The sequence below is a fragment of the Amblyraja radiata genome, chromosome 2 (genome assembly GCF_010909765.2).
Source record: "Amblyraja radiata isolate CabotCenter1 chromosome 2, sAmbRad1.1.pri, whole genome shotgun sequence".
NCBI classification, from domain to species: Eukaryota; Metazoa; Chordata; class Chondrichthyes; order Rajiformes; family Rajidae; genus Amblyraja; species Amblyraja radiata.
In genome coordinates this window covers 1564146-1590916 of record NC_045957.1, presented here as the reverse complement: position 1 = coordinate 1590916, position 26771 = coordinate 1564146, and the positions used below count along the sequence as shown (strand labels likewise).

The following is a 26771-nucleotide window of genomic DNA, read 5'->3' as shown; positions in this document are numbered from 1 at the left end:
GTACCGACCATGAATCCCACCCCCGCATTTATTTCCTATCTCTTACTCGCAATGTGCCTCTTAAATGCTATACTTTTCCTGCCTGAGCCACCTGCTCTGGCAGCTCAACCCAGAAAGCAAATAACTTTTGTGTGAAAAATATACCTCTCAGATCTCCTCCAAATCCCACACCTATCACCGTAAACATACGTCCTCCAGTTTTACACACCCTTTCCATGAAAAACAAATTATGTGTATCTATGTGCAGGAAAGAACTGCAGATGCTGGTTTAAATCGAAGGTGGACACAAAATGCTGGAGTAATTCAGCGGGTCAGGCAGCATTTCCGGAGAGAAGGAATGGGTCACGTTTCGGTTCGAGACCCTTCTACCTTCTGTCTATCTATGCTTTTCGTGATTTTATATTTATTGTGTCAACGCTCGGCCTCTTTTGCGCCATGGAAAAATCGCCCAAACCCCATTCCCTCTGTGTTCATAACCCAATCTCAGCAATCCACCCACCAGTGCACCTCTCCCGAACTCCCTCTAGCTCCCTGTAGAATCTTCACATCTCTGTCGGAAATCTCAGAATAGCTTATCCTCCTGCAGAATAGCTTAAAAAGGGAGGGAGAGAGAAAACGGGAAATTACAGACCAGTTAGTATAACATCGGTAGCGGGGAAACTGCTAGAGTGAGTTATTAAAGATGGGATAGCAGCACATTTGGAAAGTGGTGAAATAATTGGACAAAGTCCGCATGGATTTACGAAAGGTAAATCATGTCTGACGAATCTTATAAACGTTGTCGAGGATATAACTAGTAGAGTGGATAAAGGAGAACCAGCGGATGTGTTATACAGTATCTGGACTTTCCGAAGGCTTTCGACAAGGTCCCACATTAGAGATTAGTATACAAACTTAAAGCACACGGTATTGGGGGTTCAGTATTGATGTGGATAGGGAACTGGCTGGCAGACAGGAAGCAAGGAAAAGTAGTTAACGGGTCCTTTTCAGAATGGCAGGCAGTGACTAGTGGGGTACCGCAAGGCTCAGTGCTGCGACCCCAGCTATTTACAATATATGTGAATTATTTGGACGAGGGACTTGAATGCAATATCTCCAAGTTTGCGGATGACACGAAGCTGGGGGGCAGTGTTAGCTGTGAGGAGGACACTAGGAGGCTGCAATGTGCCTAGGATAGGCTGGGTGAGTGGGCAAATGCATGGCAGATGCAGTATAATGAGGATAAATGTTAGGTTATCCACTTTGGTGGCAAAAACAGGAAAGTAGACTATTATCTAAATGGTGGCCGATTAGGAAAAGGGGAATGCAACGATACCTGGGTGTCATGGTACACCAGTCATTGAAAATAGGCATGCAGGTGCAGCCGGCAGTGAAGAAAGCGAATGGTATGTTAGTATTCATAGCAACCAGATTTGAGTATAGTAGCAGGGAGGTTCTACTGCAGTTGTACAGGGTCTTGGTGAGACCACACCTGGAGTATTGCGTACAGTTTTGGTCTCCAAATCTGAGGAAATACATTCTTGCCATAGAGGGAGTACAGAGAAGGTTCACCAGACTGATTCCTGGGATGTCAGGACCTTCATATGAAGAAAAACTGGATAGAATCGGATTGTACTCGCTAGAAATTAGAAGATTGAGGGGAGATCTTATAGAAACTTACAAAATTCTTAAGGGGTTGGACAGGCTAGATGCAGGAAGATTGTTCCCGATGTTGGGGAAGTCCAGGACAAGGGTTCACCGTTTAAGGATAAAGGGAAATCCTTTAGGACCGAGATGGAAAAACATTTTTCACACAGAGAGTGGTGAATCTCTGGAACTCTCTGCCACAGAAGGTAGTTGAGGCCATTTCATTGGCTATATTTAAGAGGGAGTTAGATGTGGCCCTTGTGGCTAAAGGGATCAGGGGGTATGGAGAGAAGGCAGGTATATGATACTGAGTATGATGATCAGCCATGATCATATTGAATGGCGGTGCAGGCTCGAAGGGCCGAATGGCCTACGCCTGCACCTATTTTCTATGTTTCTATGTTTCTATCCACCAGTTTCCCCTTCATCCACAATTCATCCCATTTCAGATAACTCCAATATTTTATTGAAACATGATTCCCTCTCAGAATCTGCCTGATGATCATATTTTCGCCAGGGCCTGCTGTAACACATTAAACATTTCCCCAGGAATCATAATCAGACAGCACAGAGAAAGCTTACATGGCTTTCGGCTCAAGCCGTCCATAGCATCCAGGATGCCCATTCTAAACAAGTCCCATTTATTCACGTTTGACCAATATTCCTCTAAACCTTTCCTATCCACTTACCTAGCTAAATGTCTATTAAATGTGGTTATCGTACCTGCCTCAACCACTTTCTCGGGCAGCTCGTTCCATATTCCCAACACCCTTGGTGTGCAAAAGGCTGCCCAACAGATTCTCATTAAATCTTTCCCCAACCTAGAGAAAAATAATGTGATTTCACCCTAAATTTCCTCACGACTTTATACACCTCGAAAAGATCAGCATTCAGCTTATTATGCTCCGAGGAAGAAAGTCCTTGCATGCACAATCTCTCCTTAAAGCTCAATCCCCTGTGTTTGGTCAATTTCCTTGTAAATCATGCTTTACAACTTAATGCATCTTTCCCATAGCAGTGTGACCAGAACTGAACACAATTCTCCAAGTGTCACTTTTAACCAACATCTTCTACAAATGCAACTTCTATAATCACCGATGAATGATGAAGGCCAATGCGCCAAAAGCCTTCTTCGACATTTTGTCCAACTGCGATGTCGCTTTCAGGGAACTAACTGTGTACTTTAACTCCGAAGTCTATGCATTTGACGCCATTCCCCAGGGCCTAATGGTTCATCGTGAAAGTCTAACCCCGATTGCATGTTCCAAAATGCACCACTTAACACTTATCTGAATTATATTCATTTTTTTCCACTTCCGATGCACACCCAGACCCAGCTGTGAATGTTGATCATCATATTCGCTGCGTTATGGCGAAGATGGTGTCATCTTCAGACCTACTAATCACTTATTTTACATTCTCAGCCAAAAGTAGATGACAAGCAACGGGGCCCAGGGCAAGCTCCTTGACACACCACACACCACCCTTTAGTCCTAAAATCCTTCCACCATAGCCATCTGTTTTCTACCATTAACCTAATTAAAGAATGATACAGTCAGAGAATCGTACAGCAGGGAAGGGTCAATCGGCCAAACGCATCCATACCGACCAAAATGCCCCACCTTCACTAGTTTCACCTGCCCACGTTTACTGCACGTCACACTTAATATTTTAGGTACAGATACCTGACCAAATGTCTTTTCAATATCGTTGTAGTATCCCAACTACCTTCTCCGGCCATTGGTACTGTATATTCACTGCTCACTGAGTGAAAATGTTGCCCCTCGGTTTCCTATTAAATCTCCACCCCTCTTATCTTAACTATATGCCCGCTGGTTCTTATTCCCTTACTCAATGTATAAATACTGTATTCACCTTATCTACGCCCTTGGTGGTTTTATACACCTCGATAAGATTTCCGCTCATCTTCCTGAGGTCCTATGAATACACTTCTCCCTGTAGCTTCAGGCCCTCGAATCCTGGTAATTTCCTCGTAAATATCTGCAGTCTTTCCATGCTAATGACATACTTCATGTAGCAGCGTAACAAAACGGAAGAAAATACTCCAAATATGGCCTCACCAACGTGGTATACAACGGTATCATAACATCCCAAATTATTATCAATACCTGCTGGATGCTGGTCAATATATCTAAAACGTTCTTGACCACCCTACCCACCTTAGATGACACTTTCAGAGAACTATGTACCTGCACCCCATAGATTCCTCTCTTCCACAACACCCCATGCCCCCCAGCATTCACAGTGAAGGCCGTGCCCTGGTTTGACTTCCTAAAATGCAACACGTCACACTTATCTGTATCAAACTCAATTTCCCATTTCGCGGCCCACTTGCTCTGCTGATCAAAATCATGTTGTAACTCTTGATAACCCTTCTCTGTCTACGGTACCACTTGCTATATTATGTTCACTGTCATATCATCCATTTTAGTATCATCAGCAAACTTACTAAGCATGCCTTCTACATTTATACCCAAATCGTTGATATAAACCACAAACCTCTGACCATTTGTCTCCTTTCTCCAGTCAAGGCTAAATCCAATTAGCATGTTCACTTTGAATGTCATGCGATCTAACCTTCCAGAAGAGCCTACCATGTAGAGTCTTCTAAAAGGCATTGCTAAAGACCAAGTGAAACATAACATCCCAACTTATGTACTAAGTTATTTGTCTGATGAATGATAGCGTGCCAAACGCTTTCTTCACCACGCTATCTACCTGTGATTATCAGGCAACTCTACCCTCAAATGTATTACTCTCCACGTGGTCCTCCCATTAACTGTGCCGGTTCTCTTCCCAAAATGCACATCGCACACTTGCCTGAATAACAATCGAAGTTCTCATAATTGTCATTCCTCGGCACACTTGAGACATGATCTCCCATGTACAACACCACTTTCACTATCCTCAATCATCCCCGTTTATCCAAATATATATATAGGTCCCGACGCTGCAGAACTAACCTAGTTTGCGCAAGCTTATGTAGCTGACAATGTTTAATCCATCAGCGTTCTGGTGAACCTTCTGCTCCTTCTTCGAAGCCTCCACGACAGGTGTCAGAAGTTATGGGGAGAAGGCAGGACAATTGGGTTAGGAAGGAGAGATGGATCAGCCATGATTGAATGGTGGTGTAGATTCAATAAGCCGAATGGCCTAATTCTACTCCTATCATTTATGATCACCCTTCCTATAACAGGGTGGCCATAACTGCACATATGACGAACCAACGGTTTTATAACGCTGCAGCATAACCTGTCATGCATGACCTCTACCTCATTGGAGACCCTAGGACTATATTTAATGGGATTTTACGTGACTTTATCTTGCACTAAATGTTATTTATTTTATCATGTATCTGCACACTGTGGACGGCTTCATTGTAATCACATATAGTCCTTCCGCTGATGGTTGGTACGCAACAAAGGTTTTCACTGCATCTCGGTATACGTGACAATAAACTAAATTAAACTAAACTAAGCTACACTAAACTGAATTAAACTAAACTCAATTAATCTGGTCTAAACTAAACTAAACTAAACTAAACTAAACTTGCCCAAGATTAATCTGACAAAAATCTCTAAATACGAATACAAACACGGACTAAATCTGCATTCACTCTGACCCCGGTCCAAAACCTAGGAATGATTTCGTGTGCCAGGGAATCCAGTGAGGAGTAATAAACGGTGAGCAAGAAATTACATGCGGAAAACAAGTCACAATGACCACCAGATTCCCCACACATTGAAGTGCATGGGATCCAGCGCAAGTTTTTCACAATGTCTCTGTATTATTACGGATGCTTGTGGATAAGGTGCTTGTGGATAGCCTCAGTAGACATGTTGCGGCCAAGGGTCTCTCAAGGACCTTGAGGGAGGCCGTCTCTCCATGAGGAAGTGCTGTCCGACCACATTTCACAAGCATCTACACAACCGACAGTTTGCCTGTTGAGCCATCGGCTCCTTTCCCAATTGTCAGTTTGTGGGAGCCACGTTCCGCTGGAGGTGAAGCAGAAGTTTCTCAACCTGACGCAACGGTGGCTCAATGGGACGTCCCACTCAGGGAGCCGCACGCAAAGAACTGACCACCGCGAGAGATTTCGTATAGACGGACCACTGGGCAGAACTTGGACAGCCTGACCACCGGGAGTGGATTCGGATAAACTGAACACCGGGACAGGGTTCGGACAGACTGACCATCGGGCAGGGCTCAGTGTGCGCATCACTCTGTGAGGGGCAGCTCAGGCTGAACCACACCGTGGGACGGGCGCTGTTGACGGGTAGTATACCTGTACCCCTACCTTTGTTCCTATCACATAGAAATATAGACAATATGTGTAGAATTAGGCCATTCGGCCCCGAGCCAGCACCGTCATGCAATATGACTGATCATCTTAAATCTTATTCTCCATATCCCTTGATTTCTTTAGTCCGAAGGGATAAATCTAACTATCATATATATTCTCAATTTATCACACATATTCTCGACTATTTCAACATTTAAGAAACAGTTAGACAGGTACGTAGGTAGGACAGGATTGGAGGAATATGGACCCAACGCGGGCAGGTGGGATTAGTCATAGTCAGAGAGTGATCCTGTGTGGGAACAGGCCCCTCTGCCTAACTTGCCCACGCCGGCCAACATGTCTCAGCTACACGAGTCCCACCTGCCTGCATTCGGTACATATCCCTCAAAACCTATGCAATCCGCATACCTGCTGAACTGTTCCTTAAATGTTGGGATAGTTCCTGCCCAACATACCTCCTCTGGCAGCATGATCCATACATCCACCACCTTTTGTGTGAAAAAAAATGCAGCTAGGACATGTTGACAAATGTGGGCAAGTTGGGACGAAGTGCCTGTTTCCACATTATATCATTGAATGACTAGGACTAAATGAATGAAGGTTAGTACAACGACTTGTGTGGGGGAGGTACGGAGAGGGGGTGCAAGGGTTACTTGAATATAGATACATCTATATTTTTTCAGCTGGGTTGTAAACTGCCCAAAAGAAATATGAGGTGTTGTTCGTCTAATTTGCGTCTGGCCTCACTCTGATAATGGTTTTGGCCCAAGACTGAAAGATCAGTGTGAGAAATGAAAGCTAAAGTGTTTTGAACTGGGCGATCAGGTAGGCCCAGGTGGCTTGAGTCAACCGTTTATAAGGAAAATGAATAAGGGGGGGGGGGGGGTATGTTGCGCCTTCAACGAACACATTTCTCAGCGATGCAAAGGGTATAGGAAGGATCATTCGAGTCAGGATTATTTTGCATTTGGAAAGGAGCTGCTTAGGGACAGTCAGCGGAAGGTATGCCAGTGAATCTGTTTGCAGATTACGCCAAATGTGATGGTACTGCTGCCAGTGAAGAAAGCTCTCGAACCCCAAAAGGAAATGTGGGCAGAGGAATCGAAAATTGAATTTAACTCAAGCAAGTTGGTGTATTTTGGGAAGTTTGAGAGATAGGGCGGTGAAGAACGCATGTGGTACACTTTAATTTTTCCTGCGGCACAGAGTGCAAAGTTTGGGGCACCATGATAGCGCTGTGCAAAACGGTGGTGAGAACACACCAGGAATAGTATGTGCAATTCTGCCCGGCTCGCTGCATGACGCACGTGTGACACTAGGTGGCACATAAGGATTCACAAGTATGTTGCGTGAACAGATGGAGGTATATATAATGTTGGTAACCTGAATGGCTCCAGTATTTACCCCATGACAGGGGAATTGAAAATTAGTTCATAAATGCATGTTCTTAAGTCATAGGAGCAGCAAGCCACTCGGCCCATCAAGTGTACGCCGCCATTCAATCGATCTATCGTCCCCTCTCAACCGCATTGTCATGCCTTCTCTACATAACCAATGCCACCCGTACCAATCCAAAATGTATCAATCTGCACATTAAATATTCCCGATGACCTGGCCTCCACATTCGTCTGTAGCAACGAATTTCACAGCTTCGCTACCTTCATCTGAAGACATTTCTCATCAACTTTTGGAAGATACGTCCCTTTATTCTGAGTCCATGCCCTCTGATTTCCCACCAGTGGAAACATCCTCTCCACATCAAATCTTCACAGGCCTTATACCATTAAGAATCATATAAAATAGGTGCAGGAGGAGGATTACCGTCCCCTAGCAATAACCCGTGCCTGCCTCCTCCCCATATCCCTCGACTCCACTAGCCCCTAGAGCTCTATCTAACTCTCTCTTTAACCCATGCTGGGACTGGATGCAGTGATTTGGCCTCCACTCCCCTCTGAGGCAGAGAATTCCATGAATTCACAACTCTCTGGGCGAAAACGTTTTTTTCTCACCTCAGTTTTAAATGACCTCCACTTTATTCTAAGACTGTGGCCCCTGGTTCTGCACTCGTCCAACATTGGGAATATTTTTCCTGCATCTAGCTTGTCCAGTCCTTTTATAATTGTGTATGTTTCTATAAGAAACCCCCTCATCCTTCTAAACTCCAGTGAATACAGTCTTATGACAGTCCCGCCATCCCAGGGATCAATCTCGTGAACATACGCTGCACTGCCTCAATCACAAGGATGTCCTTCCTCACATCGGGAGACCAAAACTGTACACAATACTCCAGATGTGGTATCACCAGAGCCATATACAACTGCAGAAGAAACGATTTGCTCCTATACTGAAATCCTCTTATTATGAAGGCCAACAATCCATTAGCTTTCTTCACTGCCTGCTGTACCTGCACGCCAACTTTCAGTGACCGGTGTACAAGGGCACCCAGGTCTCGCTGTACCTCCCCCTTACCTAACCTAACCCCATTGAGATAATAACCTACCCTCTTGTTTTTGCCGCCAAGGTGGATAACCTCACATTTATCTAAATTATACTGCATCTGCCACGCATCTGCCCACTCACTCAACCTGTCCAGGTCATCCTGGAAACTCCTAACACCCTCTTCATAGTTCACACTGCCAGCCAGCTTTCTGTCATCCGCAAACGTGCTAGTGTTGCTCCAAATTAGCTCTTCCAAAACATTAATATATATGGTAAACAGTTGCGGCCCCAACACCGAGCCTTGCGGCACTCCACTCGCCACTGCCTGCCATTCTGTAAAGGACCCGTTCACTCCTACGCTTTGCATCCGGTCTGCCTACCAATTTTCTATCCATGTCAACACCCTACCGCCAATACCATGTGCTCTAATTGTATTCACCAGTCTCCCGTGCGGGACCTTATCAAATGCTTTCTGAAAGTCTAGATATACTACATCCACTGGCACCCCTTCATCCATTTTACTTGTCACATCCTCAAAAAATTCCAGGATTAGGCAAGCATGATTTTCCTTTCATAAATCCATGTTGACTTGGACTAATCCTTTTACTGCTATCCAAATGCCCCATTATTACCTCTTTAATAATTGACCAGCATCTTTCCCACCACCGAAGACAAGCTAACTGGTCTGTAATTCCCTGTTTTCTCTCTCGCTCCTTTTTTGAAAAGTGGGATAACATTAGCTATCCTCCAATCCACAAGAACGGATCCTGAATCTATTGAACATTGGAAAATGATCACCAATGCGTTCACTATTTCTGGAGCTACGTCCCCGAGGACCGTGGGATGCAGACCATCAGGTCCAGGGGATTTATCATCCTTCAGTCCCACCAGCCTACCCAAGACTAGTTCACGCCAAATGAACATTTATTTCAGTTCCCCTACCCCCTTAAATATTCTGTGCTCCAGTTCATCTGGGAGATTGTTTGTGTCTTCCTTAGCGAAGACAGATCCGAAGTACCTATTCAACTCTTCTGCCATTTCATTTTTGCCCATAATAATTTCACCCGTTTCTGCCTTCAATCATTTTCAATGAGGGTCCCTCTCCTTCTAAACTCCAGCGAGTACAGGCTCAGTATTGTCAAATGCTCATCATACGTTAACCCAATCATCCCCGTGATCACTCTCGTCAACCTCAATGGACCCACTCCAATACCAGCACATCCTCCCTCAAATATGGGGTCCAAAACTGCTCACACACCTCAAATGCGGACTGACCATGGAACATAAAGCCTCAGCATTACATCCGTTTTGTTATTATCGTCGTTTCGAAAAAATACTAATATTACATTTCAGTTCATTACTGCCGATTCAATTAGCAAATTAATCCTCTGGGAATCATGCACTAGCATTTCCAAGTCCCATTGCACCTCCGATTTCTGAATCATCTCTCCATTTAGAAAATATGGATAGCAGTAACAGGATCGGACCGAGTCAGCATGGATTCATGAAGGGGAAATCATGCTTGACTAATCTTCTGGAATTTTTTGAAGATGTAACTAGGAAAATGGACAAGGGAGAGCCAGTGGATGTAGTGTACCTGGACTTTCAGAAAGCATTTGATAAGGTCCCACATAGGAGATTAGTGGGCAAAATCAGGGCACATGGTATTGGGGGTAGAGTGCTGACATGGATAGAGAAGTGGTTGACAGACAGGAAACAAAGAGGTGGGATTCACGGGACCCTTTCAGAATGGCAGGCAGTGACTAGTGGGGTACCGCAAGGCTCGGTGCTGGGACCGCAGCTATTTACAATATACATCAATAATATGGATGAAGGGATTCAAAGTAACATTAGCAAATTTGCAGATGACACAAAGCTGGGTGCTATGTGCTGGGTGCAAAGGAGCGTGCTATGAGAATGCAGTGTGACTTGGACAGGTTGGGGGATTGGGCATATGCATGGCAGATAATGTTTAATGCGGATAAATGTGACGTTATCCACTTTGGTAGCAAAAACATTGGTAGCAAATAGATTCCTATCTAAATGGCGTCAAGTTGGGAAAAGGGGAAGTACAAGGGATCTGGGGGTCCTTGCACATCAGTCTGTGAAAGTAAGCATGCAGGTACAGCAGGCAGTTAAGAAAGCGAATGGCATGTTGGCCTTTATAACAAGAGGAATCGAATATAGGAGAAAACATGTCCTTCTGCAGTTGTACAGAGCCCTAGTGAGACCACACCTGGAGTATTGTGTGCAGTTTTGGTCCCCTAATTTGAGGAAGGACATTCTTGCTATTGAGGGAGTGCAGCGTAGGTTTACAAGGTTAATCCCCGGGTGGCGGGACTGTCATATGTTGAGAGAATAGAGCAGTTGGGCTTGTACACTCTGGAGTTTACAAGGATGAGAGGGTATCTCATTGAAATATATAAGATTGTTAAGGGTTTGGACACGCTAGAGGCAGGAAACATATTCCCGATGTTGGCGGAGTACAGAACCAGGGGTCACATTTTAAGAATAAGGAGTAAGTAATTTAGAACGGAGACGAGGAAACACTTTTTTCTCACAGAGAGTAGTGAGTCTGTGGAATTCTCTGCCTCAGAGGGCGGTGGAGGCAGGTTCTCTGGATGCTTTCAAAAGAGAGCTAGATAGGGCTCTTAAAAATAGCGGAGTCAGGGGATATGGGGAGAAGGCCGGAACGGGGTACTGATTGGGGATGATCAGCCATGATCACATTCAATGGCGGTGCTGGCTCGAAGGGTCGAATGGCCTACTCCTGCACCTATTGTCTATTGTCTATTGTCTAAGAGAGCGATGAAGACCTTTGCCATCAAAGTACAGGATTCGAGGCTTTATGGTATATGTTTAAACCACCTTTGGATTAATAGTACGTTTCGGTTACCCTGCAATGGGAATAAACTGGAAAGGCTGCACAAAAAAATATAAGCGGATGATACAGGATGACTCCTGTTCTAAGGAGAGGCTAATACTTTTAGTCACAATGTAGGGAATCCTACAACTAGTGGGCAGACGTTTGGGTGTGGGGATGAGATTTAAAAATAACTCGAGGTCACGGTGGTGCAGCGGCAGAGTTGCTGTCATACAGTGCTTGCAGCGCCGGAGATCCTGGTTCGATCCCCATTACGGATGCTGTCTTCACGGAGTTTTTATGTTCTCCCCGTGACCTGCGTGGGTTTTCTCCGAGATCTTCGGTTTCCTCCCACATTTCCAAAGACGTACAGGTTTGTTGGTAAATTGTCTTGGTGAATGTAAAAATTGTCCCTAGTAGGGTAGTGTTAACGTGCGGGGGTCGCTGGTCGGCGCGGACCCGATGGGCCGAAGTGCCTCTTTCCGTGCTGTATTTCTTACTAATCAAAATAAGAACCAAAAAAGGGCACATTCTTTCCCGCAGAGCGTGAAAAGTGCTGCCGGATGATGTGATAGAGGCAAGTAGCATGCAAGTCACTTGGCCAGGTACATTTATTGGAACGGTTTGGAGGGATATGAGCGTGGGGGTAAGTGGGATGAGCTCCATTTGGCAACAAAACATAGACGAGTTAGGCCTGGTCCTATTAATCTTCCAGTCCTTGCCACTCCTTTGTAGGACAGTCTGCCACGATGCCTTAAACATGCCCTTTCCACATGAAACCGTTGCTCCTGTGCCCCGGTAACCAAACGGGGAGGGTGTAGGGGAGGCAGCAGATAACCACAACACCACTGCTGTAATGTTGTGCCTTCACTCCCCCTGGTGGCCACCTACTTATCTAGCTCTGCAGCAATTACCTGCGGTGAACAGATCACTGTACCCTTGTTCATTTATCCACATCCCCACACTGTCAGGCGGTAGCTGGATACAGTTTTAGTATGCACCTCCCTTGCAACGAGTCCCAATTCCCCACAACACAAGCAGAGCAAGCCATAGGGAGGAATACTACACCAAGCGAGTCTCTGGCGCATGAGCTGCACAGGAATCGGCCTGTCGGCCCACCACGCTCATGCCACCTTCAGCCCATACATCAACAGCATCAAGATGGTATCCATGTCTAATTAATTATCTGCTTATTTACGATTATAAACCCCAAGTGCGTCCACTACCACAGTTTCATTAATATTACCTTCGGATCCCTTTTTAACAATAGTACGTCTCAACCGAAAACTAAACGTTTTGATTTTGAGTCCCAACATATAGGATATATGGTTTTGAGTCCCACCATATATGATAGAATGGAATCCAGTTTCCCAATTTTGTATTACTCCATGGGCTTGGCCAATACAATATCGGCCCATACAAGTAAGACAGTAAGTAAGTACATTTTATTGATATAGCACGTTTAAATCAACTCGCGTTGAAACCAAAGTGCTTTACATAAAATAAATAATAAAATAAATAATACAGTTTCCGTGCGAGAAGAATGACACAACACAATTATAGAATTCAACATGAACGTCCCCCCACAGCAGAATCAAAATGTTCCACTGTGGGGAAAGGCACCAGCAAGTTCAGTCCTCTTCCTCTGTGATCACCCGAGGTCGGGGCCTATTTGTGGCCTCCGCAGCCAGTCCGATGTTTTCAGGCGCTCTTTGCCGGAAAGATGGAACTCCGGCGTCGGATGAACACTCCGCGGCGGCTTGGAAATGTCTGGAGCGACCGCTTCCTCCCCGGAGACTGCGGCATCCGTAGTCCTCAGGCCGCGCTGATTGGAGCTCCGACTCTGGCGATCTTGGATCCCAGGTTCAGCGGTGTTTTAAATGCAGCGCCGCCCGCGGCTGGCCGCTCCGCAGCCACAGCCCCTCGATGTTGGAGTCGGCGGTCACAGCACTCCGGAGCTTACCGCACGGCGACCCGCATAAGGCAACGCCCGCTCCATGATGGTGACCCAGCGCTGTGCCGCCGCCGAACCTGTAATCCCGGCCGGTCCCGACAGGAAATACCGCTCCAGTCCGATGGTAGGCCGCGAGGAAGGGGCGAAGGGGCAGCTCGGAGGGAAGCCGTCTCTGCGACCAGATAGGGGACTAGGAAATAAAGTTTCCCCTTCTCCTCCCCACCCACCACATAAAATACCTCAATAATAAGTTACAGCGCTCAATTTCCTCTACAACAATGAACTGCACACGATATTGCAAATGTGGTCCAAATTTGGAGAGCTGCAGGTTGTCCCAACACGTGAACTCAAGCATCATCAAGAAAGGACAACAACGCCTATACTTCCTCAGACAGCTCAAAAAGTTCAGTCCACAAACACCTCCTGGTCCGTTTCTATCAATCCATCATTGAAAGCATCATCACCTCCTCAATCACAGTCTGGTACGGAAACACAGACAGTCACTCACTACACAGATTACAGCGCATTGTCTCCAAGGCCTCCAGGATCATCAACTCCCCCCTCCCCTCAATCCATTCCATTTATCTCCAACGTACCTCAAAACGGGCAATAAAGATCATCTCGAACCCCTCCCATCCAGCAAACCACCTTTTCCAGTCTCTCCCTTCAGGGAGGCGCCTCAGGTCACTTGCTACAAAATCCACCCGCTTTAAAAACAGTTTCTTCCCCTCTGCAATAAGAACACTCAATTCCCTCCAATAACAGACAATACTAGGACTTTCGATGTATACAGTGTCTTGTCTATGGTCTTTGTTTATTCTTTTGCACTATATATTGTTGGTGAGATTTGTGATTTGTGATGTGGTATGGATGCACTTTATTACTGTGACCTGTGTTGTTATTGTGTTAATGTGACTAATGCAGTGTACCATCATGTACCGAACCCAAATACCACCAACCCTGGTCGTGTGGCAAATAAAGATTCTATCGATCTATCTATGCCATTATCCCCCTTCGCCGCATTGTCAACCCGTGTTGCCATTGCCACGACCATGGACATTGATGCTCTTGTCTATTTCGATCAATATTCCTCACTGTGCGCACTACACATGTCAAAGAAACATAGAAACATTGAAAATAGATGCAGAAGTAGGTCATTCGGCCCTTCGAGTCAGCACCGCCACTAAATATGATCACGGCAGATCATCCAAAATCAGTATCCCGTTCCGGCTTTCCCCCCATATCCCTTGATTGCCTTAGCCCTAAGAGCTATATCTAACTCCCTCTTACACATCCAGTGAATTGGCCTCGACTGCCTTATGTGACAGAGAATTCCACAGATTCGCAACTCTCTAGGTGTAAAGGTTTTTTGCTCATCTCAGTCCTAAATGGCCGACCCCTTATTCTTGAACCGTGACTCCTGGTTCCAGACTCCCCCAATACCTGGGATTTGTTTTCCTGCAGCTACCCTCTAACAATGTTATATGTTTCTATGAGATCCCTTCTCATCCTAAATTCCAAAGGACACAAGCCCAGTCAACCCATTCTTTCATCATACGTCAGTCCCGCCACCCCGAGAATTAACGTAGTGAACCTGCACTGCACTCCCTCAATAGCAATATGTCCTTCCACAAATTAGGAGACCAAATTAACACACAATACTCCATTTGCCATCTCACAAGGGGCCTGTACAACTACTAGGACGTCCTTGCTCCTAAACTCCAGTCATCTCGCAATGAAGGCCATTTGGCTTTCTTAACTGTCTACTGTACCTGCATGCTTACTTTCAGTGGCTGATGTACAAGCACACCCACGTCACGTTGCACCTCTTCTTTCCCAATCTGACACCATTCAGATAATAATCTGCCTTCTGTTCTTACCAGCAAAGTGGATAACCTGACATTTATTCACATTTTTTTGCATCTGCCATTCTTCTGCCAACTCACCCAACCTATCCAAATCACCATGCAGCCTCAATGCAACTCACACAGCCACCTAGCTTTGTGTCATTCGCTCACATAGAAATGTAACATTTAACTCCCTCTTCTAAATCGTTAATATATATAGTTTAAAAAATGGGGCCCAGCACTGAGCCTTGCGGCACCCCACTAGTCACTGCCTGCCATTCTGAAAATGACCCGTTAATTCCTACGCTTTGCTTCCTGTCTGCCAACCAGTTCTCTATCCATGTCAATACCCTACCCCCAATACCATGTGCTCTAATTATTCACACTAATCTCTTGTGGGGACCTTGCCAAGTGCTTTTTGAAAGTCCAGATACACCATATCCCCTCTCTCCCTTATCCATTCTACTTGATAGATCCTCAGGAAATTCCAGATTAGTCAAGCATGATATCCCTTTCATAAAACTATGCTGACTTTGAGCGATTCCTTCACTGCTTTCCAAATGCGCTGCTAAAACATATTTAGTAATCGACTCCAGCATCTTCCCCACTACCGATGTAAAGCCATAGACTGGTCTATATTTCCCCTTTTTCTCTCTCCCTCGTTTCTTAAAAAGTGCAAGTTACATTGGCTAATCTCCAGTCCACAGGACCTGATCCAGAGTCGAGAGAACATTGAAATATGATCATCAATGCATCCAGGGCCTCCTCCATGACTTTTCTGAGATGTAGACCAGCAGGGCCTGGGTATTTATCTGCCTTTAGTCGCAACAGTTTACCTAACACCATTTTCTGATGAATGTGGATTCCCTTCAGTTCCTCCCTCGCACCGGTTCATCGGTCTCCTAGTATTTCCAAGGATTTGCTTGTCTTTTCCTTAGTGAAGACAAAACCAAAGGTGAACTGTCCTCGCCTACATGCCAAAACGCATCACATTCATTTTAGGATTGAAGTTCATCTGCCAACACTGACACATTTGTCGCCTGATCCATATCCTGTTCTCGCCGCAGACAACGCTCCGCCGCTGATCCCCAACGTTTCCTGCGATGCCTTAAAGGAAATTACATGATTCATCATCACACACGTCATGATCGCAGAGCCTCTGCTTGTGATTCCTGAAAATAACATTCTAACACCCCCCCCCCCCCCCCCCCCCCCCCCCCCCAGTTACCAGCTGGATAGGGGAGGAATTGCCCGTTGAATAACTGGACAGGAGAACCGAGGTCTGCGACAGAGTGGCAGGGAGCAGCCCACAGTCCACACTCGCCTCACCGCCTCCTGGTTACACAGAGCCACACTGGCGTCGTTCCGGCCACCACTCCATGAAGGACACAGTACTGCGAATCAGCAGCAGCGCCTGTGGGGAACAGAGCAGCTCAAAGTACTCGCGCCCTCGCCGTTTGCAGGCGCCTCCTTTACCCTCCTCCCTGGTCTACATTTCCCCCTCAACCGCATTCTCATGCCTTGATTAGCGTGGGTGTCAGGGGCCAAGGAGCGAAGGCAGGAGAATAGGATTGGCTGGGAAAGGTAGATCAACCATGATTGAATGGCAGAGTAGACTTGATGGACCAAATGGCCTTATTCTGCTCCTAGAACCCATTAACATGAACCAATGAACGTTCCTTAACTTGTGCGACACTGACTGATCAAATATCTGTCAATCTACACTTGAACAATACCCAATTACTTCGTTTTCCACGGCCGTCCGTGGCAATGAATTCCGCACATCCACCAGCCACTGACGAAATAGATTCCTCATCATGTCCTTCTAAAAGCAGGCCCGTTTATTCTGCACTCTATCCTGGCCTATAACTATTATTACGATTCACCCCCCCCCCCTCCCACCCCTTCATCCTTCTAAACTCCAACGACAACAGACACAGTGTCGTCAATCGCTGATCATACGTTCATCCAATCGTCCCCGGATCATTCGCATAAACGTCCTCTGAACCGACTCCAACGCCAGCACAGCTCACATCAGATATACCAAGACGGGTCATTATACTACAAATGCCGGTTGACCAAAGCCTTGTGAAGCTTTAGCATTAAACCCCTGTTTTTATATTCTAGTATTTCCCAGGATCACATGCTGTAACACAAGATTTTATGCCGTAACACAGGACACATGCCTTAATGACTACAGTCCTGTGGCCTTGACATCTACCATTATGAAATGCTTTGAGAGATCAGTTATGGAACGCATTAAATCCAATCCACCGTGCAGTCTTGCTCTTCGCAGTTTGCCCACTGCCACATCCTGTCCACGGATTGTGCCATCCCACTAGTCCGACGCTTATTCGTGAAACGCCTGGTTGAGAGACAGACACCTTGGCCATATTCCTATTCACAGTCTGCAGCTCTTTTAACACCATTATCCCACACAAGCTCATCACCAAACATTGAACTTGGAATCAGCACTCATCTCTGCAACAGGATCAACCACCTCCTGACTAACAGACCACAGGCTGTGAGGATAAGGGACAAATTATCCTCTACGATAACACCCAAATCTAGTGCTCTTCAACAATGCATTCGCAGCCCAATTTTCGACTACACATACACCCACAACTATGCAGCAAAGTACAATTCAAATTCAATCTACAAAATCACGGACGATATCAACGTTGTCGGCCGGATATCAAATAATGATGAGACAGGAAGGAGATTGAGAACTTCGTGACCTGGTGTCAAGAAAACGACCTTCCTCTCAATGTCAGCAAGACAAAGGATAAAGTGGTCCACTGCAGGAAGTGAGTTGTACACATACACCGGTATGGCCACCGGTTCGGTGATAAGTGATATGAGCAGAAGTAAGCCATTCGGCCCTTCAGGTCTACTTCACCATTCAATCATGGATGATCTATCTCTCCCTCTTAACCCAATTTCCCTGCATTCTCCCCATAACCCCTGACACCCATTCCAATCAATACTCTATCTATCTCTGCTTTTAAAATATCCATTGACTTGGCCTCCACTGCCTTCTGTGGCAAGAACTCCACAGGCTCACCACCGTCTCACGAAAGAAATTCCTTATTATCTCCTTCATAAAGGAACGTCCTTTAATTTAGAGGCTATTACCTCTAGACCTAGACTCGCCACTAGTGGAAACATCCTCCCCACATCCACTCAATCCCAGCCTTTCACTATTCGGTACGTTTTCAAATAGGTCCCCGCTCATTCATCTAAACTCCCGCGAGCATAATTGAAGGTGCCAATGTAGGGATCGAGCTATAGAGTCATACAACGCTGCAGGGTGGAAACAGGCCATTTGGCCCGATTTGTCCACGCCGGCCATGTTGTCGCAGCTACACTACCCCTGCCCGCGTTTGACCCATATCCCTCGAACCGTGTCCTATCCATGAACCTGTCTAACTCTTTTTAAAAGTTGGAATAGTTCCTGCATCAATGACCTCCTATACCATCGTGTTCCGGACCCCTTTGGGTGAAAACATTACCCCTCAGATTCCTATTCTTATATATTAAATATTTTCCCATTCACTTCACACTTATATCCCCTAGTCCTCAATTCACCCTTTCTGGGCAAGACCCTCTGTGCATCTACCCGAGCTATTCCTCTCATGATTGTATACCCCTCTGTAAGATTACCGTTTATCCTCCTGCGCTCCAATGAATGGAGTACCATGTTCCTCACCCTCACCCTTACGTCAGACCCTATGGTCCTAGCAACATTCTCGTAAATCTTCTCTGTACTCTTTCCAGCTTGACAACATCTTTCCAATAGCACGATTCCCAGAGCTGAACACAATACTCTAAATGCGGCCTCGCCTATGTCTTATACAACGCCGACCTGTAGGGGGTATGGCTGCCTAGCCTGCAGCTGTCTGTTTTTCATTTTTAAATTTTTTTTAAAATTTAGTTTAGTGTTTTGTTTTTAATGAGTTCTAGCTTTTTTATGTGTGGGGGGGGGGGAGGGCGAAACTAATTTTCAGGGTCCCTACCTGGTCGGAGATGCAGCTTGTCTCCGGGCTGCACTTTCGACCCGTCCTCGCGGCCTACCAGCGGGCCTGGAGTGGCATTTCCTGTGGGGACCGCCCGGAGCCTCGGCATCGGCATCGGCAGCGGCGGCCTCGGCGGCGGCTGCGGAGCTGCGGGTCCGAGGAGCGAGGGGACCGCCCGGAGCCTAGGCACGGCGGCACCGGCATCGGCGGCGGCGGCACCGGCATCGGCGGTGGCGGAGCTGCGGGTGTGAGGACGGCGGTGCAGCGCTGGAGCGCCATTACGGGAGGGGCGGTGCCTTGCCTGGGTCGCCGCGCTGGAACTCCGGTGAGCTGGGACCGGCGTTAAAAACATCGCGGAGCTGCGGGCGGCGGCGCTGAAACTTTACATCGGGAGCCTGGGATCTCGCGACGAGATCGCCAGTTGAGCTGCATTGGGTGCGGCCTTGTCGGCTCCAGAAGCCACGGTCCCGAGTAGGGAGGCGGCCGTTCCAGGGTTCCCATGCCGCTGAGAGGACTCTCCCGACGCCGGAACATCATCACCCGGCGAGGACGGCCTGGAACATCGGGCCTCCGTAGAGGCAACTGTGGAGGCCTCAATAGGCCCGACTATGGGTGGACATTGGGGATGGGACTGGACTTTGTGCCTTCCCCCATAATGGGAACCATTGTGGGGGGATGTTTTTATGTTAAAGCTATTTATTATTGTTATGTCTGTATTCTTTCTTATGTGCTGCATTGGCAAAAGGAATTTCACTACATCTAGGTGTATGTGACAATAAATCAACCTTTGCACCTTTGAACCTTTGAACCTTTGAACCACAACATGACCTGCCAATTTCTATACTCAATACCCTGACTGAGGAAGGCCAATGTGCCAAAATCTTTCTTCACTATCCTATCTACTTACGACCCGACTTCAAGGATCCATGCACTGGCACTCATAGATCCCTCTACTCTGCAACACTCCCAAGACCCCTACTATTCAATGTGTAGGCCACGTCCATGTATTTGCAAGACCACCCGCATTTGTATCATCCGCAAACTTGCTAATTTTGCCATGTATGTTCTCATCCAAATCATTCATATAAATGATAAACAGTACCGGGTCCAGCACCGATAACTGAGGCACATCACTAGTCACAGGCCTCTAGTCCGAGAAACAACCTTCCACCATCATCCACTGCTTCCTTCCACGAAGCTCTCTCTGCGTGGACCCCATAACTTTCCAGAGCAAAATACCATGCGGAACATTGTTGAATGTTTTACTGTAGTCCATGTATACTGAGATGAGAAGAACTTTTTTCACACAGAGAGTGGTGAATCTCTGGAACTCTCTGCCCCAGAGGGTAGTCGAGGCCAGTTCATTGGCTATATTTAAGAGGGAGTTAGATGTGGCCCTTGTGGCTAAGGGGATCAGAGGGTATGGAGAGAGGGCAGGTACGGGATACTGAGTTGGATGATCAGCCATGATCATATTGAATGGCTGTGCAGGCTCGAAGGGCCGAATGGCCTACTCCTGCACCTAATTTCTATGTTTCTATGTTACACCGACAGCTCCGCCGCCATCGACCTTTATATCAAATGTTGAAAAACGCAATCTGCTTTGTGAGACAGGAGTTCCCACATTAAAAAAAGATATGCTTGAAAGTTTGAAGTAGACCACCCATATCAAAGCTATGTCCAATACACTGGATGAAATCACTTATGCGACTTTTTAGGCGACTGCATGAGACTATGCAGTCGCCACATGGTCGCCACATGTTCGCGGGTAGTTGCCGGGGTCACGCCTTCATGGTCGCGAGGAGTTCTGGGACCAAGTCGCGGCCTCATTATGATCGCCGCGAATTTTTGAAAATGTTGAAAAATTAGCGACGACAAAAATGAAGCCGCCATGGAGAGTAATGCCCCTGTCCCACTTAGGAAAGATAAACGGAAACCTCGAGTGACCTTGCCCGCGACCCAAGGTTTCCATGAGGTCGTCGGAGGTTTTGGTCACTCTCCCTAATGGTCGAAAGTGGTTTCCGCGTGGTAGAGGCTTCTTGTAGGTGGCTTCGATTATTTCAACATAATCGAAACCAGCCTCGACTAAAATTAGGTTGCCGTTTGGTAGAAGCCAGTGGACTGGGGTCGCTAATTACTTACAGGCGGTCTCCTTCGCTGACCGGCCATTTTGATTGGCTCATTGGAGTTTCACGATATAGAAGTTCCACCGGAAGGTAAAATGCCGGCTAACTTGATTAAACTTCTTAAAACTGTCTCCTTCTCCCCCCCCCCCCCCTTCTCTCTCCGTATCCTTCCCTTCTCTCCCCTTCTCACACTTCTCTTCCACCTCTCCCCCTTCTACCCCCTTCTCTTTCACCTTCTCTCTCCCTCTATTCCCCTTCTCTTCCTCTTCTCACACCTCCTCCCCCTTCTCTCCGATTCTCCACCCGGCGCTCTCTAAACGACTTACCGTGCTCTGTGGCAGCCGTTTACCTTCCTTTTCATCGCGCAGAAAGCGCTCCTCCGGTCTCCATTGCTCCCACCTTCGCGATGTGTGTGTGCGTGTGCGTGTGCGTGTGCGTGTGCGTGTGTGTGTGTGTGTGTGTGTGTGTGTGTGTGTGTGTGTGTGTGTGTGTGTGTGTGTGTGTGTGTGTGTGTGTGTGCGTCTGTGTGTGTGTCTGTGTGTGTGTGTGTCTGTGTGTGTGTGTGCCTGTGTGTCTGTGTGTGTGTGTGTGTGTGTGTGTGTGTGTGTGTGTGTGTGTGTGTGTGTGTGTGTGTGTGTGTGTGTGTGTGTGTGTGTGTGTTCCAGTTGCCGTTTTTTTGGACGTCTGTCCGAGTTGATACTCGCCGGCAGTCCGCTGAAAAAATCGCTTAAGTGGGACAGGCCCAGATAGAATTTATGGGGGCAAGCGGAATCAATGGACATGGGGAGAAGATAGGCACGGATTACGGGTGAATGATTAGCCATGATCACAATGAATGGCGGTGCTGGCTCGAAGGGCTAAATGGCCTCCACTTCCACATATTGCATACGTTTCTATTTTTCTATGTTCAGCACACGGACGCCTTTACTTACTCAGAGGGCTTTGGGGCGGCATTTGCGCGTGATTTACGCGTCATCATTTACGCACGTGATGCGCGCATGGTGTGCATTATGCGCGCACGGTGCGTAGTGACGTAGTCAGTAACACGCGGTCGCGCGCGGTACCCCTGGATTTTGGATGCAGAACATCTTCGCGCGCCACCTGCGTGTCGCGCAAATGACGTCCAAATGGGGAGAGAGGGTGTGGGGGGGGGGGGGGAAGTGTGGGGGGAAAGGGGGATGAGGGGGTGTGGGGGGAGGGTGTTTGGGACGTGTATGTGGGGGAGTGTGTGTGTGGTGGATTGGGGGGGGACGGGAGGTTGATGGGGAGGATGTGTGTGGGGTGGGGGGGTAGTGTGGGGGAGGGTGGAATGTGGGGGAGGGGGTGGCGGTGTGTGGGGGAAGGGTCCGTGGTGGAAGGGGTGTGGGGTGTGGGGGAGGGGTTGGTTTATGTGCGGAGGTATGGGCGAGGTGGGTGGTGTGTGGGGGAGGGTGTGGGGGATGGGTGTGTGTGGGAGGGTGTGTGTGTGGGAGAGGGGGGGTGGGGGAGGGAGTGTGGGGGGATGTGGGGGCTTTGGAGGGAGGGGGTTGTTTGTGTGGGGGTTTGGGGAGGTGGGTGGTGTGTGGGGGAGGGTGTGTGTGCGAGGTGTGTGGGGGAGGGGGTGGTGTGTGCGGGAGGGGGGTGTCTGGGGGAGGGGGAGTAGTTTGGGGTGAGTGGAGTTTATGTGGGTGAGGGCGGTGTGTGTGGGCGTGTGTGTGGGGAGTCTCGGGTGGAGTGGAGGAGGGGCGTATTGGGGAGAGGGGGATGTGGGGGAGAGGGGTGCTGGGGGCAGGGGGCGTGTGGATAATGGGATGTGTGGGGGAGGGGAGAGAGTGGGGGAAGAGCAGTATTGGGACAGGGAGTATGTGTGAAGGTGGTGTGGGGAAGGGGTATTGGGGAAGGCGGGTGTGGGGAGTGGTGGTCGCCGCATACGCAGCTTGCACTCTACTCACCCCGCACTTTGCTCCCGGACTGGGAGGCGGGGCGTGGGAGAGGGGTGTGTGTGGGGGAGGAGTGTGCGATGTCTGTGTGGAACGGGGGCTTGGGGTGGGGGGGGGGGTTTGGGGGTGTGGGGCGGTATGGGGTGGTGTTGTGGGGGTTGAGTTGCGGAGGAGATGGGTGTCTGGGGAGGGGGTGTGTGGCGGAACAGGGGCGTGTGCGGGAGGTGAGGTGGATGTAGGGGAGTGGAGATGTGTGAAGGACGAGGATCTGGGGAGAGGCGGGATGTTGGGGGGGATGTTGGGGAGGGGTGTGGGGGGGGTGGCGGCGTTGTGTGGGGGGTGGTGGGGGAGGGAGTTGTGTTGGGAGGGAGGTCGTGTGGGGGTGGTGTCTGGGGGAGGGTATTTGTGGGGGAGCGTGTGGGGGAGGGAGGTGTATGGGGAGGTGGAGTGTGTGGGGGAGGAGCTGTGTGTGGGGGAGGGGCTGTGTCTGTGGCGGTGGGGTTATAGGGAGGGAGGCACGGGTGTGTGTGGTAGGTGTTTTGTGGGGGAGGGGTGTGTGTGGGGGGAGGGGGGTGTGAGGGAGGGTGGAGTGTGGGGGAGGGGGAGTGTGGGGGAGGGGTGTGTGTGGGGGGGAGGAGGAGTGTGAAGAAGGGGGTATATGCGGGAGGGGGATTGTGGGGGAAGGTGTGGTGTGTGGGGGAGGTGGTGTGTGGAGGAGCGGGTGATTGGGGAGGTGTGTGTGTGCTGGAAGAATGTGTATGCTAAAGGAGGGGGGTGGGTGGTTGGTGGGGGTTTGTGTCGTGGAGGGTGTGTGTGTGGGGGAGCGAGGTATAGGAGGGGGTTTTGTGGGGGAGGGGTGTTTGTGGGGAACGGGGGGTGTGGGGTGTTTTAGGGTATGGGGGGCGTTGTGTGGGGAAGGAGGGAGTGTGGGGGAGAGGTTGTGTGGGGGAGAGGTTGTGTGTGGGAGGGGAGAGTGTGGGGGAGGGGGAGGGGAGTGTGAGGGGATGGTGTGTGTGTGGGGGTGGCGGAGTGTGGCGGAGGGGGTGTGTGGCGGAGGGTGTGTGTCGGGGTGGAGGGTTGTGGGGGAGTGGGGAGTGTGGCGGAGGGTGAGTGGGGGATGTGTTTACGTGGGGCTGGGAGAAGTGTGGGGGAGGGGAAGGTGTGTGTGTGGAGGGTGTGTGTGTGGGGGTGGGGTAGAGTGGGGGAGTGGAAGTGAGGGGGAGGGTGTTTGTCTGGGGGTGGGGAAGTGTGGGGGGATGTGTGTGTAGTGATGGGTGGGGGTGTGGGGGCGGGGTAGTGTGGGGGAGGGGGTTGTGTTGGGGAGGGGGTGTCGGTGCAAGGGGGTAGTCTGGGAGATGAGGTTGTGTGGTGGAAGGGGAGTGTGTGATGGACCAGGGGTGTGTGGGGGAGGGGGTGTGTGGGAGGGTGTGTGTGTTGGGAGGGGTGTGTTCTGGAGGGGGATATGGATGAGGGGGGATGTGGGGCAGGTGTGGTGGGGGGGGGGGGGTATGGTGGATGCGGCGTGGTATGGAGGGTGGTGGGGGAGGGAGGTTTGTTGAGGAGGGGGGGGGGGTTGTGTGCGGATGTGTTTGTGGGTGCGGGGAGGGTGTGTGTGGGGGAGAGGGGCGGGCGTGGAGGAGTGGCGCGTGTGTGGGCGAGTGTGTGTGTGGGAGGAGGTTGTGTGTGTGGGGGATGGGGGTGTATGGAGCAAGGGGGTGTGTGGGGTAGGGGGTGTTTGTGAGGGAGGGTGTGTGTGTGGCGGAGGTGTGTGGGTAAGGGGGTTGTGTGGGGGTGGGGGTGTTTGTGGGCGTGCGGGGGAGGAGTGTGGTGTGTGGGAGGGCGAGTGGTGTGTGGAATGGGTTGTGTGCTTGTGGATGGGGGGTTGTGTGGGGGAGGGGGGTTTGTGTGGGGGAAGGTGTGTGTGTGTGGGGAGGCGGGTGTGTGGGGGCGGTGAGTGGGGGAGGTGGGTGCATGTGGGGTAGGGGGGATGTGTGGGAGTGTGTGTGGGGGGAGGGATGTGTGTGTGGGGGAGGGAGGGGAAGTATGGGTGAGCGAAGTGTGCGAGGGAGAGGTGTGTGTGGTGGAGGGAGGGTTGTGGGGGAATGGGGCTGGTGTGGGGAAGGGGGGGTGTCGGGTATGGGGGTGTGTGGGAGCAGGGCGGTGTGGGAGGGGGATGTGGCCTCACCGGTTCCCGGCACCGGCTTCGGACTCACTCAACGGCCTCCATCCCCAGCGCCTGTCGAGCTTACAGCCACCACATCAAGCCCCCGACCGTAGGACACAGCAATCCCCCGCCCGCGGAAAACAGCCAGCCCCCGCCCGCGGAACACAGCCAGCCCCCGCCCGCGATTGGTCTGATGGGTGTGCGGGGGAGGGGGTGTGGTGTGGGTGAAGCGGAGTGTGTGCTGGTGGGGGGGGGGGGGGGGGTTGTGTGGGGGAGGGGTGTGTGGGGGAGGTGGGATGTGGGAGTGTGGGTTGTGTGGGGGGTGGAGAGGGGACGTTTGAGTGGGAGAGGGTGGTTGTGTGGAGGTGGGGTGTGTGTGGTGGAGGGGTTGAGTGGGGGTGGGGGTGTATATGCGGTAGGGGGGGTGTGGGGGTGGTTGGGGGAGGGGTGTGTGTCAGGGAGGTAGGGCATGTATGGGTGAGGGAAGTGTGTTGGGGAGGGGTGTGTGATGAGTAGGAGGTAGGTTATGGAGGGTGGGGGGGGGGGGCAGTGGCGGTGGAGTGGGTGAGGGGGTTGTAGGGTAGGGGTGTTTGGGAGAGGGTCGGTGTGGGAGGGGGGGGGCTCACCGGTTCCCGGCCTCGGCTGCGGACTCTATCATCGACTTCCGTCCCCAAGGCCTGTCGCGCTCACAGCCCACGCCCGCGAACATAGCCAGCCCCCGACCGCGGAACACAGCCAGCCCCCGACCGCGGAACACAGCGCACATGGCGCCGGTGATTGACTGTGGGTGCCAGAAGGGGCGTCGATGTCCCGGCGAATAACAGACCATTAACTTTTGTAATATTTCACCGATCAGAACAAAACTTAGTGTCATTGGAGCAGATGAGAACGGTGAATTAGATGGCGGAATAATCCTAGCGATATATGGTACCGTTTTGCGCAAATCGAAAAACAACGCAAACCGGAAGAGGACAAGATGAGAGTTTTAGTAATAGGATAGATAGATAGATAGATAGATAGATAGACAGACAGACAGACAGACAGACAGACAGACAGACAGACAGACAGACAGACAGACAGATAGATAGATAGATAGATAGATAGATAGATAGATAGATAGATAGATAGATAGATAGATAGATAGATAGATAGATAGATAGATAGATAGATAGATAGATAGATAGATAGATAGATAGATAGATAGATAGATAGATAGATAGATAGATAGATAGATAGATAGATAGATAGATAGATAGATAGATAGATAGATAGATAGATAGATAGATAGATAGATAGATAGATAGATAGATAGATAGATTTCTGAACAGCCACAAGGACAAAAATGGAATCGAGGGAAAAGGGCACCGTGCAGGGCAAATGTGATTGGCGTCAATAAGCGGGCATGGACGAGTCGGGCCGAAGGGCTTGTTATGCAGATATGACCAGTGAGGCATGATTTCTCTACTATGATATTCCCTCGCAATCAATGCAAG

The 26771-nt window shown here is 49.3% G+C and overlaps 1 protein-coding gene across 1 annotated transcript in view; it reads right to left on the bottom strand.

The window, feature by feature from the left end:
* LOC116984070 overlaps positions 1–26044 on the bottom strand; it is a 35142-nt gene extending 9098 nt beyond the window's left edge. Inside the window, exon 1 of the mRNA XM_033038151.1 lies at positions 25905–26044. Coding sequence (XP_032894042.1) covers positions 25905–26044 — 140 coding nt within the window. The remainder of the gene's footprint in view (positions 1–25904) is intronic.
* Positions 26045–26771: the final 727 nt, after the last annotated feature.